The sequence below is a fragment of the Myotis myotis genome, unplaced genomic scaffold (assembly GCF_014108235.1).
Source record: "Myotis myotis isolate mMyoMyo1 unplaced genomic scaffold, mMyoMyo1.p scaffold_m19_p_12, whole genome shotgun sequence".
In the NCBI taxonomy this organism is placed as follows: domain Eukaryota; kingdom Metazoa; phylum Chordata; class Mammalia; order Chiroptera; family Vespertilionidae; genus Myotis; species Myotis myotis.
The window spans coordinates 2,398,870-2,416,866 of record NW_023416316.1 but is presented as its reverse complement, the minus strand read 5'-3'; the positions used below and the strand labels follow the sequence as shown (position 1 = coordinate 2,416,866).

General features: G+C 55.6%; 2 protein-coding genes across 7 annotated transcripts in view; one reads left to right on the top strand and one right to left on the bottom strand.

Moving 5' to 3' along the window:
• The window catches only part of ABL1 (ABL proto-oncogene 1, non-receptor tyrosine kinase), a 98,446-nt gene extending 90,671 nt beyond the window's left edge, over positions 1–7,775 (top strand). For 2 of the 6 annotated variants that reach the window (XM_036329329.1, XM_036329331.1), the window contains exons 8-11: positions 1,414–1,566; positions 2,632–2,721; positions 3,074–3,238; positions 4,224–7,775. In XM_036329329.1, the coding sequence (XP_036185222.1) occupies positions 1,414–1,566; positions 2,632–2,721; positions 3,074–3,238; positions 4,224–5,941 (2,126 nt within the window). In that variant the 3' untranslated portion in view covers positions 5,942–7,775. Of the gene's footprint in view, positions 1–1,413; positions 1,567–2,631; positions 2,722–2,808; positions 3,239–4,223 lie in introns of those variants that run through there. The other 4 variants (XR_004971110.1, XM_036329332.1, XM_036329334.1 and 1 more) reach the window with 4 other exon arrangements.
• Positions 7,776–12,575: 4,800 nt separating this feature from the next.
• LOC118667750 (pyroglutamylated RFamide peptide) lies at positions 12,576–14,944 on the bottom strand. The gene is made up of 2 exons (XM_036331513.1): positions 14,851–14,944; positions 12,576–13,077 (listed from the first exon to the last, which is right to left on the bottom strand). Exon 2 carries the CDS (start codon positions 13,075–13,077, stop codon positions 12,667–12,669), a length of 411 nt encoding a protein of 136 aa, XP_036187406.1. The 5' UTR covers positions 14,851–14,944; the 3' UTR covers positions 12,576–12,666.
• Positions 14,945–17,997: the final 3,053 nt, after the last annotated feature.

Sequence of the window (17,997 nt, the reverse complement as noted above, 5' to 3'; positions counted from 1 at the left end):
TGCTTGGTTTTTCGGGGCACCTAGCCAGCCCTGCAGGGAACGCTCTGTAGTTTGGTTTGGGCTTTCAATAGGCTGTTACCCTCTAAAGCCTCGTGAGAGTATTGTATTTTTACTTTTGTAAAGAACTTCTTATGGCAAATTGTAAGCATACTCTAAAGAAGACAGAGCTGCCTAATGAGCGCCGTTGCCCCATCACCCAGCCTGCTGGTCACCACCTCATGCTGCTCTTGCATCCTCTGTGCCCCACCCACTCCACCAACCCTTATTTTGAATCAAATTCCAGGCATCATATTACTTTGTCCATAAGTATTTCAGTGTGAGCCTCTTAAAGATGGCATTTTCAGCCTCATAACTACAGTGTCCCCCTCCAAAAATTGACAGTAATTTCCAAATATCAAATATCTAGTTAGTGTACAACTTTCCCATTAAATCATAAAAGTCATACTTTTTGCCCTGGCCACCGTCCCTCAGTGGTTAGAGCGTTGGCCTGCGCCCCAAAGGTCTCGGGTTCGATTCCTGTCAAGGGCAAATAACTGGGTTGCGGGTTCACAGTTATTTTCCTTGTTGATACTCAGGCTGTCTCATCTTCTGCTGGTGGGAAATTCACAGTGCTCCTAGTCCCTTTGACAAGACCCTTGTAGCTTTCGATAGCACCTGTGATGTTTCCCCTTCATTCCCTGCCCTAGACCTGAGCCACCCATTTCTCTAGGGAGGAGTCAGTTCTGCTTCCTTTAATGGGATTAGGAATGTCAAGGCTGTACTAAGGGCCTGCAAAACTTTCAAAGATTTTGAATATATTTTTATTGATTTCAGACAGGAAGGGAGAGGGAGAGAAAGAAACATGATGAGAGAGAATCACTGATCGGCTGCCTCCTGCATGCCCCACACTAGGAATCGAGCCCATACCTGGGCATGTACCCTGACCGGGAATCGAACCTTGACCTCCTGGTTCATAGGTTGATACTCAACCACTGAGCCATGTTGGCGGGCAAAGATTTTGTAAGATTCTTGTGAAGAGTTGGAAGGGACCTTAGCAATATCTCATACTCCAGAAAGGGGAGGCACATAACTAGTTGGTCACAGAGTTAGGAGTAGACATGGCTTCCTGACATCTAGCCCTGGATTCCTTCCACACATGTCCCAGCAAGATGGTCACGTTACCTACAAGACCCTGGAGGGGCTCCTCAGTGCAGCCCTCTTCTCCCCTTCAGCGTGTTCTGCTCTGTGGGGGTGAGTGAACTGAAAGTTTCATTCTGTCCTGGGCTGTTAGTAGTTAAGAGCCTGGTAAAATGTCAGTGCCTGGCCTGTTTCTGAAAGCGTAGCTTCTGTCTTCTACACAGGAAACCAATTTTAAATGCAGAATACTTAAATTCTGCACATTTCAAATAACCTTTCTTATTCTTTTTTCCCTAGCATTTGGAGTATTGCTTTGGGAGATTGCTACCTACGGCATGTCGCCCTACCCGGGAATTGACCTGTCCCAGGTGTATGAGCTGCTAGAGAAAGACTACCGCATGGAGCGTCCGGAAGGCTGCCCAGAGAAGGTCTACGAACTCATGCGAGCATGTGAGCCTTCCCCTGCCAGTTCCAAAGCTTACATGTGGGCTTTGTAAAGCATTCCACTGTGGGAGTGTGTATGTAAAGCAGTGAATGAACGAATTTGATACATATTTTTGCCCCTCTCAGTTTTTCTCTATCCTTTTATGTATGAGGGTTTTTTCATTTTTTAATACAAAATTGGGATTGATGCATACTTGGATTTCTTTTTAATAAATACCAACTCCTGGGCCTACCTTCACACATCTGTAGTAGTAGGTAGATACTCCAGGAGACATGTATCTGGTTGGTTTTAGTATATATATAAAACCATGCCTGCAACTTTCTTTGCACTTAGCTATGTAACAGACAAATCTTTCCCTGTCCATAGTTTGGAGATGTCTCTCCTCCCCACTTAATTTTATCTGTAACTGTTTAGCATCCCACTAGGTGATTTATTCATTGCTCTTTTCATGAACATTTAGTTACACATTTGTTTAGGATTTTGCCATAAGCAAGGCGGGAGTGAGTGCCTCCACACACCTGCGTTGTACTGGGATTGCTAAAAGTTGAACTGTTGGCTCAAAGGGCTATGTGCATTTTAAGTTTTGACAGATTTTGCCAAATTGTTTTTCAAAAAAAGTTGTACCAACTTATACTCCCACCAGGCTACATCCTCACCTTGATCAGTCCTTCATCCTCCTTTAATCTCGTTGGCTGGCATTTGTTTACTAATGAGGGTTTGGGGCTTGGAGAATGGTGAAGTAAGGGCAAAGACGAGGACGACCTATTTGGCTTAGTAAATCTGTGCACTTGCTAGAGTGGGGTTGGGAGACAAATATTTGTAAATGCAGTTCCAGCTGTCAACATCTCTCGGTCTTACAATCCGTATTCCTGCTAGTGTCTGGTCTTTTAAATTCTTAACGTCTAATAGGGCGCAATGGCCTTCATCACTTAACTTGTCACACCAGAAGGTGGGTAGCAGGAGTGGAATGCTTCTTTCAATTCTAGACTTTTCCTTCAGAATTGCTAACCACACACTTGTTATTGTTAGCAAGGCCTCCTGGGTGGTCTGACTCGGTCTCATCTGTCCAGGTTGGCAGTGGAACCCCTCTGACCGGCCCTCCTTTGCTGAAATCCACCAAGCCTTTGAAACAATGTTTCAGGAGTCCAGCATATCAGATGGTAAAGTGCCCGTCCTGGGGGGCCTGCCTGGGTGGAAGGTTGGGGTAGGAGGGATGGTTGTAGGGGACTCCAGCCCTGGTCCTTTAGTTCACTTCCAGGGAGAAGTGCGCGGGCCAGCAAGTTATCTGAGACCAGAAAGCTGGACAGAAGTGTTGAGTGTGGAGCTCTGTCCTTCGTAGCCATGCAGAATTCTGCAAACTATAAGTGTTGTTTCCTTATCATTTGTATCTCTTTTCTGTAAACGTGTGTAGATGACCACTGTTATTTTAAAAAGAAAACCAGCACACCAACAGTGACACCGTCCTGATGGCTGCTGGTGTGTGTGTGTGTGTTGTGTTCTGGTGTTTCTTAGAAGTGGAAAAGGAGCTGGGGAAGAAGGGCGTGCGAGGGGTTGCGGGCACGTTGCTGCAGGCCCCAGAGCTGCCCACCAAGACAAGGACCTCCAGGAGAGCCGCAGAACACAGAGACATCACCGACCTGCCTGAGGCGCCCCACGCCAAGGGCCCGGGAGAGCCTGGTATGTCCCTGCCCCTCCCCACCGAGGCCCAGGGCCAGCGTGGCACATGGGAAGCAGTGAGTGGGACCCGCACAGAAGGGCAGGCAAATCCCACGTTAGTCATCTCCCCTGGAAGCACCCCTCCCCCACCCCCCGTGAGCCATTGAGCCATTGGCTTCAGCAGTCGGTCCAGTCAAGCAGGCAGGGAAGCGGATGAAACCTGAGGAAGAAGCCACCGTTTCATGGTACTCACAGCTGTGGCCCCGAGCGAGCGTCCTGTCCGGTCTGGTCTCTGAGAAGTGAGAGGGAGATGGGAGTGGTTCGGGAGGATTCTCAATATGGTCAGGGGCTGGGTCTGGTGCCTCCTGTGTGCCAGGCTCTATTTGGAGCCAGGCTGCTCTGGTGTAGCAGTTGTCCCCCTGCCCCCCACCCTAGAAGCCTGGGTCCTCCTGCAGACCGTGGAGCCAAAGTGCCGGAGGCGGCCAGCATCTGCTCTGATGGGTCACAGACGAAGTGGGAAGGGACGGGGCGAGCTGGCAATAGGGGATGTTTTGCCACAGCAGGACCTATAGAACCATGATTCCCAAGTTTTTTGTGTTGTTTTGTGTGTGTGTGTGTGTTTTAAATATTTTTATTGATTCTGAAGAGGGAAGGAGAGGGAGAGAGAGAAACATCTATGTGAGAGAGACACATTGATTGGTTGCCTCCCACATGCACCCCGACTGGGGCCGGGGTTCAAACCTGCAACCCAGGTATGTGCCCTTGACCAGAATCGAACCTGCAACCCTTGGGTGCGCAGGCTGATGCTCTAACCACTGAGATGCCAGCCAGGGCACATCCTCTGTTCTACAGATGAGGAAGCTGAGGGTGAGCAACAAGAAGTAACTTGCCCAGGCCTTTCTGAGCCCAGAGCCCAGGCCTCTTAGAGAGTGGGAGGCTAGCCCGAGGGTCTTGCCGCTCAGGGGTCTTTAGTTTGGACTTGATGAGCCTTCCCCATGTGTTTCAGATCCTCTGGACCACGAGCCTGCTGTGTCTCCATTGCTCCCTCGAAAAGAACGAGGTCCCCAGGACGGTTGCCTAAATGAAGATGAACGCCTTCTCCCCAAAGACAAAAAGACCAATTTGTTTAGCGCCTTGATCAAGAAGAAGAAGAAAACGGCCCCAACCCCTCCCAAACGCAGCAGCTCCTTCCGGGAGATGGACGGCCAGCCAGAGCGCAAGGGGGCCGGAGAGGAAGAGGGCCGTGAAGTCAGCAACGGGGCGCCTGCTGCCACACCCTCGGACACAGCCGAGCCAGCCAAGTCCCCCAAGCCCGGCAGTGGGGCTGGTGTCCCCAATGGAGCCTTCCGGGAGTCGGGAGGCGCAGGCTTCCGGTCTCCCCACCTGTGGAAGAAGTCCAGCACGCTGACCAGCAGCCGACTAGCCGCCAGCGAAGAGGAGAGCGGCAGCAGCGCCAGCAAGCGCTTCCTGCGGTCTTGCTCTGCCTCCTGCGTGCCCCACGGGGCCAAGGACACGGAGTGGAGGTCGGTCACGCTGCCTCGGGACCTGCAGTCCACGGGAAGACAGTTTGACTCGTCCACTTTCGGAGGGCACAAAAGCGAGAAGCCAGCTCTGCCTCGGAAGCGGGCGAGTGAGACCAGGTCTGACCAGGTGGCCAGAGGCACAGTGACGCCCCCACCAAGGCTGGTGAAGAAGATGGAGGAGTTGGCTGATGAGGTTTTCAAAGACACAGCGGAGTCCAGCCCGGGCTCCAGCCCTCCCAGTCTGACTCCAAAACTTCTCCGTAGGCAGGTGGTGGTGGTTCCTTCCTCTGGTTTGCCCCACAAGGATGAGGCCGGGAAGTCCAGTGCCTTGGGGACCCCTGCCACAGCTGAGCCAGTGCCCACCACCAGCAGAGCAGGACCAGGTGCATCTGGAGGGACCAGCAAGGCCCCCGCAGAGGAATCTCGAATGAGGAGGCACAAGCCCTCCTCCGAGTCCCCAGGGAGAGACAAAGGGAAGTTGTCCAAGCTCAAGCCTGCCCCGCCACCCCCACTTCCAGCCTCTGTTGGGAAAGCCGGGAGGCCCTCTCCGAGCCTGAGCCAGGAAGCAGCTGGGGAGACCAGCGCCAGCGGAAAAGCAAAATCCACGGCTGTGGTTGTGGATGCTGTAAACAGTGACGCTGCCAAACCCAGCCAGCTGGGGGAGGGCGTCAAAAAGCCTGTGCTCCTGTCCATGCCAAAGCCTCAGTCATCCACCAAGCCAGCGGGGACCCCGACCAGCCCAGTCCCCACTCCCTCCACTTTGCCATCAGCATCCTCCGCCCTGGCAGGGGACCAACTGTCCTCCACCGCCTTCATCCCTCTCATATCCACCCGTGTGTCTCTTCGGAAAACCCGCCAACCTCCCGAGCGCATCGCCAGTGGCACCATCACCAAGGGTGTGGTCCTGGACAGCACCGAGGCCCTGTGCCTCGCCATCTCCAAGAACTCGGAGCAGATGGCCAGCCACAGCGCTGTGCTAGAAGCCGGCAAAAACCTCTACACGTTCTGCGTGAGCTACGTGGACTCCATCCAGCAAATGAGGAACAAATTCGCTTTCCGCGAGGCCATCAACAAGCTGGAGAATAACCTCCGGGAACTTCAGATCTGTCCGGCAACCGCGGGGAGTGGCCCGGCGGCCACTCAGGACTTCAGCAAACTCCTCAGCTCCGTGAAAGAGATCAGTGACATCGTACAGAGGTAGCAGAAGCCAGGCGTCAGGCCGGCCAGAGCCGCCTGCAGTGTGTGAGGGCTCCCGTGCCCATGACGGTGGCTGATACCGGACTGTGAGCTGGGACCTTGGCCCCGGAGCTGAGGGCCACCATGGAGTGTACCGCCCTACTACCTACACTGTGCACCAACTGTCCTCCTGCACTTTCCTCCTCCTCAGCCCGCTCTCTGAGCCTCTGTCAGTTCTGTCTGTGGGTTCCGCCTGGTGGACTGCAGTCGGCACACCAGCCCCTCCCCACGGGCGTCAGGCCTGCCCTCCGGCCAGCTGTGAAGGTGGGTGCGCGCTTCCTCTCTGTCTGTCTTTCTGGGGGATTTCCTCTGGCTATGCCTTCGCCTCCGTCTTTCCCAACAAGAAGTGCCCCGAACGGGAGCTGTGTCACCAGGCCTTGGGAACTGGCCTTCACTCGCCTGGTGGAGGGAGCCTGTACCCTCATCCTCCTCGCACCTCCTGTGCTCCAGACACGTTCCAGCTCTGCATCCTGGGAAGCTCTGCCGGGGCTGGGCCTCCCCATTTCCTCCCGTGAAGGACAGCTCTTGCCTGGGGGGTGAAACAGGTGCTAGCACAAGCCAGCCTCTGGGTCGCAGGAAGGAGGGGGACTGTCCTGTCATCCTGCCGCGTGCCTGCAAGCCCAGTCCCAGCTCTCTGTGACACTGCTCATTCTGGATGGAAAGCCCAGGCCTGCAGGGGAACAGGGCTGCTGTCCAGCACGCAGGGGCGGGGCGGGCGGAGGGCTGGCTGGTGCGAACACTGGTGCCGAGGTGGCCCGGCCTGGCCCAGGCAGGTCTGTGGTGGCCCAGCGCCACCTTCCCTTTGAACTGGCAGGTGCCCGGAGAAGGCACTTGATCTTGATTTCTGACGGATCTCCGTTCCCTCCCTTGTACCCCCCCAGACAAAGTAGATTCTTACAGGACTTTCTCCTTTGTGACAAGCCAGCCTTCAGTTTTCTGAGTTCTTGAAGCGTTTCAAGGCTCTGCTCTCAGCACAGCCAGTGCAGACGTGGGCACCAGCACACAGGAGGAGGAGCAGGCCCGGGCCACCAAAGCCCCACTCGTGTTGGCTGCACCCTCGTGGGCAAATGTCTTATTTAATGACCACAAGCAGCACTTAGCCATCAGGGATGAAGAAAACCACAAAGAAATGAAACCCTAGAGTGTCTCGAAGAGCCGGTGTGGTGTAATCTCCCCCTCGCTGCCCAGGACCAGGCTCGGGGCAGGGGCCCAGGCTTCCTTGACAGTGACCCAGAGCAGCTACTGAGGCGTGGGCAGGCACCTGCTGGGTCTCACTCCAGGCCCAGAAGCAACCCTTGGAGAAACCAGGAGAAACCCACCCTCTGCGCCCCACACCTGCCCGTGACCTCACACAGGCCCTGTTTTCACACTAATCACCCGAACCTGTATTTTATTTCTCTGGATTGTTTGATCCTGTTCTCACAGCGCATCACCTCTTTGCCCCCTCAGACTGCTGTTCTGCACAGACTGAGGGAGGTGCTAGCACACCGCCAGCGGCCTTGCAGACAAAGCAAACCGGCCCCCGGCCCCTCGCCTCCCGTTCCTGCGAGGCACTGGCCGCCTCTTCACGTGACGTGCCACTATATTTTGCATTTATATGTTGGTATTACACTCTTGTAGACTTGCCCTTTTATAAATGACGTGTAAATAGTTTTCCACTCCCCTCCCTGCTCCAATGCCTATGGTCTCTCTCTCTTGTTTTTGGTCCAGTACATTCTGTTTCTGTATATGACTTTGTTTTTTGAATCCACATCTCTCCTCCGTAGTATTTTTTAAATAAATGTTTACATTAGAATGTGTGCGGATTGCTTTGGTCTGTAACTCTTTCCTGTTGCCCAGAGCTGTGGTGTGGGTCGGAGGGAGGGCGCCCTTGCTTTCTGGAGGGGCTGGAGGCCCCGTGTTGGGTTTTATGGGGCAGAACAATGGCAGGATCCCAGCAGGATCCTGCGGCCCGTGTCACCTAGGCCGGCCGTTCTCAGGCACTTGCCCTGCCCTCGTCTCCAGCCCTTCCTGTGCCCTTGACACTTCCTTGCCAGCAGCCCAGCTCTTGTCAGTGGTGCTCTTAGGGCCACTGCTGACTGGCATGGCAAGGAAGACCAGCCCGAGGGCTGAGCCCACTGTCAGGCCAGCATCATGGCAATGGGAGGTGCCACGTCCCTGTTCCTTGCTGGCCTGAGAGAGTTCATCCCTCCACTCATGCTCTCTCCCTTCGCCTTTGAACTCACTTTCTGCCGCTGCCCTCAGCCCCGAGACACCCCTCGCTGTGTTCACCACACCAGGCACCATTGCTTTGTGTGTATGAGGACAAGCAGGGCCTGCTTCCTGCGAGGGCATGGAAATACCACCCTGGGCCCTGCCTTGGCCTCTCCCAGCCCCCAGCCAGGGGCTGACTTTTCTCATCTGGGTCTCCATCTGACACCCGCTGACAGCCAGGAAGTGGAGGCGGGGAAGTGAGCGGCGCCCTGTGGTAATGATACTTATTAAGCCAGCAGGCTTGTCAGGGGTGCGGATCCTGCTCATAAGGCACAGCGATGCGTGAACCTCCTCCCCCCGAGGCCTTGGGCGCAGGACGGGTGCGCGCCACGTGGTGGAGGTGAAGACGCTGCCTGGGATGGGTTTGCAGGAAGCCGCCTGCGCCTGCGCAAGCCGAGGTCAGGTCTCCCCTCACTTCACCGAGGAGAAGGCTGAGTCCAGGCTGCAGAGTCTCTAGTGGTTGAACCATCACTGGGCACCCGCTTGCCCAAGTCCAGCTTCTCCACGGGCATGAATGACAGCTCTCAGGTCTGAGAGAGGGTGGGATGGGTGTAACGACAGCCTGTGTCAGACGTGGACTGGTCGTGGAATTGACACAGCAGCCTCTTGGACGGTGTGTTGTAAGACCCTTCTCCCAAATAAGATTCTTCCTTGTAATCACCTGAACTTAAACTTGGGTCTGAACTTGTTTGGGTCACAGAACCCCTTGAGAGCTTAATGCACACGGACCCTAGCCCCAGAGAAACGCGCATGTGTGCGCACACAACAGTTCTCAGGTGATTGTGACTTCTGCCCTCGAAGTCCAGGACCAAGGAGGACCCAAGGGCCAACCCTGCCCATAGGGCCAACGCTGTTGCCATTGTTACCACAAAAGAGCCTAAAGCGTCAATTTTAGGATAGGCACATTGTGTTCACGTAGTGGAATGTTCTGGAACAATGAGACTGAACTCGGCACTGCCACACCACAAATGTAATGTTGAGCAGGGGTAGCCACGCGAACTGGTGATGCCGGAGCTTTCATCGCTTCGGTGGGCGCGGCTCATCTGCGGGATGGTGTGTGGTGTCAGGGTGGAGGGTGACCTGAGGGAGGGGTCATGCCAGGCTCGAGCACAGGCAGCTCTGGGAGCAGACGGTGCTCTGCTTGGAGTGGTGCTGGCCGCCGGGGTGTCGCCTGGTGAAAGTCCCTCAAGCTGGACACTGCCAATGGGAGCACATTCTCCCGGTGCTGTGTTTCAGTGGGAGCTTTCTCAACATCCCCGCTCACGTGAGCACCCCAGCTGCTTACAGATGTGCCCTCCGTTCCCACGTGCAGCCCTCACGCCCGTGTCCTGTGAGGGAGGCTCTGTGGCCGGGCTCCTTTGCTGGGTGAGGAAGCTGCGGCTCAGGGATGTGAGGAGCTCACCCGGGGTCACCCAGCATGTGCGGCCTAGCGCTGCTGTGCGGGACTGACGTTCTGGCGGGGCAGGTGGCCACAGCACGACTCACAGAGACCTGTGCTCCGGGGCCAGCTCCTCCCTCCCTCCCTCCCTCCCGCATGGCAGAGAAGCAGTTACAAATTAGCTCCCTCGAGTTCTTGGGTTTCAAGGTATTTTATAGGAGCCATTCCCAAATCCGGTGCTCTGGGAGATCAGTTTCCAGGTGTCTTGGCCCAGAAGACACTCGGTGGGACAAGCCTGACCGACCACTGTCCCTGTCCGAGCCCGCCCTCATCCCTGGTGTTCACCCAGCCTCGTGGGCGGGGCTCCACAGCGCCCCATCTGGGTTGGGTCTTCGGTGGAACGTGTCAGGCAGCGTCTTGGGCACTGGGGCCAGTTGGGACGCGGCGGCCCCTTGTCCACTACAGCAGCTGCCTGATGGCTTCCTGCCCCCAGGAGCCTCTTCTCTTAAGCAGTTTAATTAATATTTCAAACACATGGGAAAACATAGACGGAAATATTCCCCATCCAGGTTTGTAGCTAAATAAAGACCTTTAGACCTACACCCAAGATGAAGACTTTTTTGTGTTTTAAGTAAACTTGGTGAGCGATGCCAACTGCTCGGGGACCCTGTGCTGGAGGGGAGCCACTCTGCTTCCAGAGCTGTTGGCCAGGAGCCTGTCCGTCTGGAGAGGAACCTTCCCCACCAAGGAGAGAGCGGCGGGCGCGGGAGTAGCCTGGGAGGCCCCAAACCTCCACAGAGCCCGTGGGGTCGAGTGGGCTGGGTGAGAGAGGAGATCTAGCCACACGGATCGGGAGTGGATTTGACGGGCGAGTGCCCTTAGCAGCTGGGTTGTGCTGATTTTCAGGGTTATTGGGCGCGGATGTCCTGGCACCTGGGAAGGGAAGCCCTGTTGTTGATTCCTGTTTAAAGGTGGGAGCCTAGTGACAGGACACCCGTAGCCTTGAAGGCCGCCTCTCCCCTTCACCTCTGCTCTCCTCGTGGAGGTTCCTCGAATCTGACCCCGCAGGAGCGCCGCAGCCTTGGCGACTCCACGGCTAATAATGCCTCTTCTTTTAAGGTGCGCGTTTCCAGGTTCTCGGCTGGGAATCAGCAAGTGAGGCCGGCCAGGAGCCCTGCCGCCGTTGGCCCTTGGTCTGTCTGACCTGGTCTCGGGAGCACGCTCCCTGGTTCCCGTGTGGGTGTGTGCATGAGCTAATGGTGATCCAGGTTGCTGTCTCCCACCCCCGCCTTGGCCAGGTGGGAATGCGTACCCACGGTGAGACGGCTGGGCTGCCATGGTGCTTGTCCCAGCTGCCACCCTAGGACAGGATCTGAGCGCCGGAGCTGTCCTTTATGGACACGCGGCTTGTTTTGAGGTTTGTCCTCCGTGGCTTGAGGGCTGCCTGCCTCTGTTACCAGCAGACAGAGACCCGGGCGGCGAGGGTGGGGTGTGTGTTCCATCCCCATCGGACCATTACGTTAGCAGGAGGAGCCCTGGATCGCCCCCTCCGTGGACGTGGTGGAGGTGAGAGGACCATGTGCCTCCCACACTCGGTCTGGTCCCTCAGCCACCCGGAGCCCCAGGGCACCTGGAGGAGCATGCGCGCCAGGGGGAGGCTGCTGGCCGCAGCCTAGCCCATCCCATTGTACCACCCAGTTCGCCCCACTCGGCGCTGGTGGCTCAGAGCTGTGCACCCCTCAGTGAAGCGGCTCTCTAGCTGCCAAGGATGGAGCGCGGCTGCTGGGGAATGTAAGTCACTAATAGACTGGAAAACACGGCGAAATGCGCCACGGTGCCAAGCTGGGTCCAGCCCAGTGTGGTCCTAAAAGGCCAATAAAAATCCACCAATTAATTGTGACAGCTCAATGGAAAATTATTCAGTTGCGAACAGGGGCAAGCAGCAGCTCCCAAGGAGGAAGGGAGATGTTGTCATGGTAACATCAATACAGGTCTTCTCAGCAGTTGAAGCAGCCAGGGAGTGAGAAGCGTCAGACTGCGGAGTCTGACACAAGACAGGTGTGTGTGTGGGGGGGGGGGGGGGGGGGGGGGGGGAGAACACATCAGAGCCGCGTTAGTAGCGATGCTCCACCTCGTCCCAAGCTGCAGCCCCTCCAGCCGGAGCAGGCTTCCCGGGCAGAGAGCTGGCTTTCAGAGTGCTCCCCGCTTGGAGGAGGCCAGGGAGGGGCAGCCGAGTGCAGGAGGAAGTGCACCGCGTGTGTTCCCCTCTCCCTCTGACCACAGGCATTTTACCAGCAGCCAATTAGGGGGTGCTGGAGGTGTGCAGCTGCCATCTCCCCAAAGTGCAGGCACTGGCAGCCCAGGAAGGCCAAGTGCCCAGGGCACAGAGGACCTCCAGGCGAGAGGCAGGCAAGCTTTCCCTTAGCGTTTGCAGTTGTTATAGCTTTTATTTCAAAAGGTGCACACACCACATTTCATATTCGGAGCATTTGCAATGCAGCCTTGCTGCAGCAGAAACGTATTTCTTGTCCGTCTCCCACGAGAGACTGGACAAAGGCGGTGCCACCGAGCAGGGCGGTCATCAGGAGGGAGTGGGCAGCTCGGCACCGCAGCAGGATTCTTGCCGGAGGGAACGTGTGTTAATGGGGTGAAGATTCTCATTTCTAACTTTCAGAGCCATACTCGGCCCAGTGGAATGCACTCATCCGCCATTGCACTTGGATGTCCGCTCCAGACATCACCATGGAGACTGTTAAAGCTTTGATTGCCCCACTGATCAGTCTTCCTACCTGCAGCTCGCAGCCCGCGCAGCCAGCTGCCTGTTCATGTTCACGACCAGCAGGGCCCGAGGGACCTCAGAACCGCCACGGGGCAGCTTGCTTTTGGTCACCTCCTTTTGGACACGACGCGGGTTTTTGCTTCCCCAAAGTTGGAAATCAAAAGCACCACCAAACCAGTCCTCCAGCTAATCATTTATTACAGTAACACCACCCCTTTTCAGGCTCTTTGAGGCGGGGAGGGGGCCGAGGGGAAACCCTGGGCAGGCTGTCCCGGGCCCTTCACCGCCGGCCGAAGCGGAACCTGAAGCCGCCTTTCTTCTTGCCGTAGCCGCTGAACTCGTCGGCCAGCGTCCCTAACGGGCTACTAGCCTTCTCGCCATTAGCCAGGAGGAAGCCGGCGACCCCACGGCCGTCATCCTGCCTCCTGAACCGGAGCCTGAAGTCGGCATGCGCTCGGCCCAACATCTGCAGCTCCTTGGCCATGGCGAGCTGGGCTTGTGGGTGTGGAGCTCTCGGCCACTGCGAGGAGCCCCACGGGAAGGGGGCTGCGTGTCCCCCCGCCAGGTCGGCCCAGCTCATTCCGCCTCCAGTGCCCCCCGTGGTGTCCATGGGCACTTCTCCATCCAGGAGAGGAAAGCAGGCGGCCAGCGGCAGGAGGAGGAGGCAGGACAGCAAGTGAAGGCGCATCATCTGGCCCAGAGGAAAGAGGGAAAAGTTACAGGCTGCTCCCGTGGACCCCGCACAGCACTGGTCAGCTACTTCCCAGGGCCCGGGCAGCCATCAGAGGCGTAAGCTGGGGGCTCAGCGGGGCCCAGCTTGCAAGCAGCAGGAAGAAGTGTCACTGCGTCGGGGACTGGGCTTGTATTCCATAGCAGGTGTAGGCGCTGGTTGCACCAACTAGCTGGTCTCCCTCTCCTGCCATCTCTGGGTTTGGCGGCAGTAACAGTGGAGGTCTAATCCCACCGCGGCCAGAGTGGCTCACAGCAGCACACAGGCAGCCCAGGAGAGCTGTGCGAATTTGGGTTCGTTCTTCTCTCATTGTAAGTATTGACTCTTGAGCCATATCCACTCAGCCTCGCAGCAGCAAGTTTATAGCACAACCTCTCAGTTCCAACTTGGAAATAAATGGGTCCCGCGAAACTGTTCAGCTGGGACGCTGCTAATGTCTCTCTCCCTTGGAAACCAGTTGCTCCCAAAAGCAGGAAGCAGATTTGATGAACCTGGTCTAACTCAGACACCCGCCCGGAGAGGAGCATGGCTGGGGCACCGGTGGTCCCCACTTCATCTTCACAATAAACCTCACTTTTAGGCACTGTTATTTCCATTTTCCCACCAAGAAAACAGAAAGGCTAGGCCAGTGGTCGGCAAACCGCGGCTCGCGAGCCACATGCGGCTCTTTGGCCCCTTGAGTGTGGCTCTTCCACAAAATACCGACTTCTGAGCATGGGCCACGAAGTTTCAATCGCACTGTACGTGCGCACCCACACATGGTATTTTGTGGAAGAGCCACACTCAAGGGGCCAAAGAGCCGCATGTGGCTCGCGAGCTGCGATTGCCGACCACGGGGCTAGGAGATTGTGCCAGGTCACACAGAAAGTGAAGGGCTCCTGACTCGTGGCCTGTGGGCATTGCTTTCTGTCCACGGCTCAGACTGCCCTTGCCACCCCCCTCATGGTTTTCCTTACCCCTTTTCAGGGAGGCAGCAGGCCCACACCAGGTGACTGGCCCCAATCTCCCAGCTTTACTGTGACAGCAGGGGCGGGGGGGGGGGGGGTAAACCCATGCCTAACTGGGCTTGGCTCAGGAATTGCTACATGGGTGGTGATACGAGGGGGGTTTGAACCCGGATTAGAACTTCCAGACATGCTCCTGCCTCAGCCGTGATTGCTGGGTCCCTCGCAAAGGAAGCCTTTTCGGTAATGACCGTGGGAGTCAGGTTGGCTGGCCCTCTGAGAACCGAGGCTGGAATAAAGAGCTGGATGGGAGAGGACACCCGGTTCCCTCCAAGACATCCCGAGTGAACTATGCAAGCAAGCCTTACAGAAGTCCCAAAGCAGCCTGGGGCTGGAGCCGCCTCAGGCCAGCTTCAGGGAGCCCCTCCCCTGGGCCTGGGTGACCCCGCTTCCCACAGGTGCCCCTCCCACAGGAAGCACTGCTGCAGCTGCTTGAACTGGAGGCACCCTGAATGGTGGATGGATCCGCTGGGGGATGGCCTGGGCCGCCGGAAGGGGGACCCCTCGATGCACAGAAGGAAGTGGCCCTTCTCAGCTTTTGGGGTCATGGACCCTTTTAAGAACCTGGTGGAAGGTTGGGACGCTCGAAATTGGGTCCCAACTTCCAGGGTGTGGCTGGAGGGGCCTGGGGTGGGAGCCCAGGCGGGCGAGTGTGAGCTCTGGCTGCAGGGTGAGGGCTGTCCCCCTGCCTGGCCCAAGGGGCTCCTGTGGGAGCGGAGGCTGTACTCACCGCTGCAGGCTGCTCCCTGGAGGCTGCGGGCTCTGGTGCAGGTGTGCCCGGGCCTCCCTGCTTTATGTAGCTCTGCGGGACTTCCGCCTGCGCTTGTGACGGCCGCCCGCGCCCTGATTGCCGCACATTCCTGGCCCTGGGATTCCATTGGGATCGCTGCTGGCGGGGAGAGGCGGGCAGTGTCCGCTGCATTGACGAAAGACTGACACAGATGTGATGAAGAGCCTCCTCGTTGGCGTGTAATAAACGCCCCAGGGCTTCGGAACAATAGAAGGTTACAGTTAGGTCATCGCAGTCTCTGGCTCTGTGGCAAAGAGCACAGCTCCCTCTTAACATTTTTTTATAAGCAGGTCATGGCTTAGCCAGGGGTGAAGAGCCTAACCTTTCTAAGGGATGAGCCTGTGACCTTGCGAAGGTATGAGTCTGTAACCTGTGACCTTTCAAAGGTATGAGTCTGTGACCTTTCAAAGGTATGAGTCCACATGGAGCGACGAACTTTGTGTGTGTTTAGCCAACCGTTTTTGTGGTTTTTGTGAATAAAAGCTTACTTCTACATCTGGTCGGGGCTGCAGTTCGGTCCTTGCTCCGGTGGAGAGCTGTAACTGCAGTCACTGGCCAGCTAATCAAGGCTCCTAAATTCTACCCTTTGGCGATGGTGGTCGTCTCTTACGGGTTGCCCCATAACATTTGGAGACCCCAGCGAGTTAAAAATCCAGCCTTGTTGCCAGTGGCCGCCCCAGTAAAGGAACCTCCAGTCTCCGGCCCAGGTTCCAGGGAGGCAGAGTCTTTTCCTCTAAATTGCGATCCAAAAGAGCTAGCCACCTGGACCTCCAGTGGGGAGGTGAGAATCTGGTTTCTGGTTTCTGGTTGTGGAACGTTCCCTTTAGGACTCAAAAGAGGGCTGGATGCAGCAGAACCTCAGAGTCCGACCGCCCGGACGCAACGGCGTCTGGGGGTCCTGGTCTGGGCAAACTTTGGTTGCATTTGTCTGGTTTGTTTTGTCTTTGTTCTTTGTTGTCTTTGTCTTTGTCAAAATGGGTCAGGGATTGTGTGAATGGATTACTGATCTAGGTTATCAAGGGTCTCTAAGGGACTTGTCCTGTATCTGGAGGAATGGCTTCTAGATGTTATTCACCGTCTCTGGGACTTGCAGGAGGGAAGTCAAAACTCAGACCGGCTAAGGGTTCGAGTCTGACCTGTCTTTTAAAAAAGGTAGAAGAGAAGCGTTCCTAGGGGGTTTTCTACTGCCTCTGTCCAGGGACTTGTTCTGTATCTCTGCACAACTGAAACTGGTTTGTTGGTATTTTGTGGTGTCAATGTGGCGCGCGCCGGTGTAAAAGTGTTTTTATGTTTGTTTCTGTTTAGTTTTATTTTCTTTAAAAAAACCCTTCTAAACATCTCCTGAGTTTCCGTGGTGATTCAGAGTTTTTAATGGGGGATGTATCTAGTTGTCGTGTCTATTTAGTCTTGTTTTCTTTGTTCAGTATGAGTACCGTTTCTCTCTGGACGAGACATGGGTCAAGAATCCTGTCCTGGGATGTGAGAAAGGGAGGCCCCCACATCTGTTCTTGTCAGGCCCCCATCAGGGGACCTGGGCAGTGTTCCTGTTATCTGCTCAAGATCCCAAGGCTGTAAGAGTACTTGTTCACTGAAAGGGTGTAAGTGCAGATGTTTATTTGATGTTTGTATGTCTACCTGGGTATAATTATTTGTTCATGTAAGTATGGAAGTCTGCGAGAGAAAAAGAACACAACAACACACATTTAATTTAGGGCGGAGTGCTCTGACTGGTAGCAAAACGCCCCGAGCGGCCGCTGGGTTCTTTTCCCAAGGGTGCTTGCTCTCTGTCAGAGGTGGAATGGGCCTGCCTAACTAGTAAGAATTTCTGTCTATGTTTGTTTATTAGGGACTTGGATTTGCTCTGTGATTTTGCTGTGTTGGGTTGAGATTTTGGGATTCTGGGGTAGATTTAAAGGTATTTGTGGCTTTTCTAGTCTGATTGGGACATTCAGGGGTGGGCTCACAGCTCCTCAGGGCAGAGAGATTTTTATGGGCCCCGCCCCCTGCCTGTGCTGAATTAAGGATCTTTTCTTTCAGGAGACACTCCAGGCTTTTAGTAAAATTCCCCTGCACCCTTGTCATCCTCTGCCTTTTTTTCCATTTCGACTAAGAGTCATTTACCTCCACAGGGATTGTCTTCCTCTAACTCACAATAGGAAATAATACAGGCCAGTGTCATTTGGCTTGCTGGTTAAAGGAAGACAATGGGCCCTGGAATCTGTAAAAGTGGCTGGGAATAAAGCTGGTCAAATGTACTGAAAGGGTTCGGTACCTGTTGTTGCTAGCAGAGGAGGGGCTGATATCCCCTTCCAGTGCACTCCTTGGGAGAGGTCTGATCGCTGCTCTGCCACAGGGGACTGGTACGATGGCAAGGGCCTGGTACCCAACCCACTGCCACAGGAGCGCTTCGTAATATGCAGGGCATGTTTTCCCTGGCCAGCATAAGGGCCGCTGGCCCTCACCATGCCACCGTAGCTGGCTGGAGGCAAGCACTTTTTCCAGGGGGAGCAGAGAGAAAAGGACTGCCAGATGAAAATGCTTTCCCCCAAGGCTCCCCCCGTGGCGGGAGCACCTCCATTCATGACCTGCCTCCACCTATCCAGCTCCCATCTCCCGAGCCCTCTGCTCACTGGGGTTGTAATTGCCTTTTTGATAAAGCCTTGAGCTCGGACCTACTTGCCTTTAGGCAGGAGAATCCAGAATGTACCCTACTCCAGTATGTAGATGATCTTCTGCTGGCAGCAGATACTGAGGAAAATCGTCAACAAGCCACTGAGGGCCTGTTAGGCACCTTACAAGCATTAGGCTACCGGGTGTCAGCGAAGAGGGCACAGTTGTGCTCCTCTGATGTCACATATCTGGGGTACAACATTAGCAAAGGCAGACGGATCCTCTCCCTCAGTCGAATAGAGGCAATCTTATGGATCCCCATGCCTACAACCAAGAAGCAGGTTCGGGAATTCTTAGGGGCAGTTGGACACTGCCACCTGTGGATACTGGGTTTCGCGGAGATTGCTAAACCTTTATACTGAAGTACTTGGGGAACGCAGCTGCTAAACTGAACCGAAGTGGAACAATGGACTGAAG

What these genes read in the sequence shown, in the direction of transcription:
- LOC118667750 (XM_036331513.1), bottom strand. Translation starts at nt 13,077, where the DNA reads ATGATGCGCCTTCACTTGCTGTCCTGCCTCCTCCTCCTGCCGCTGGCC.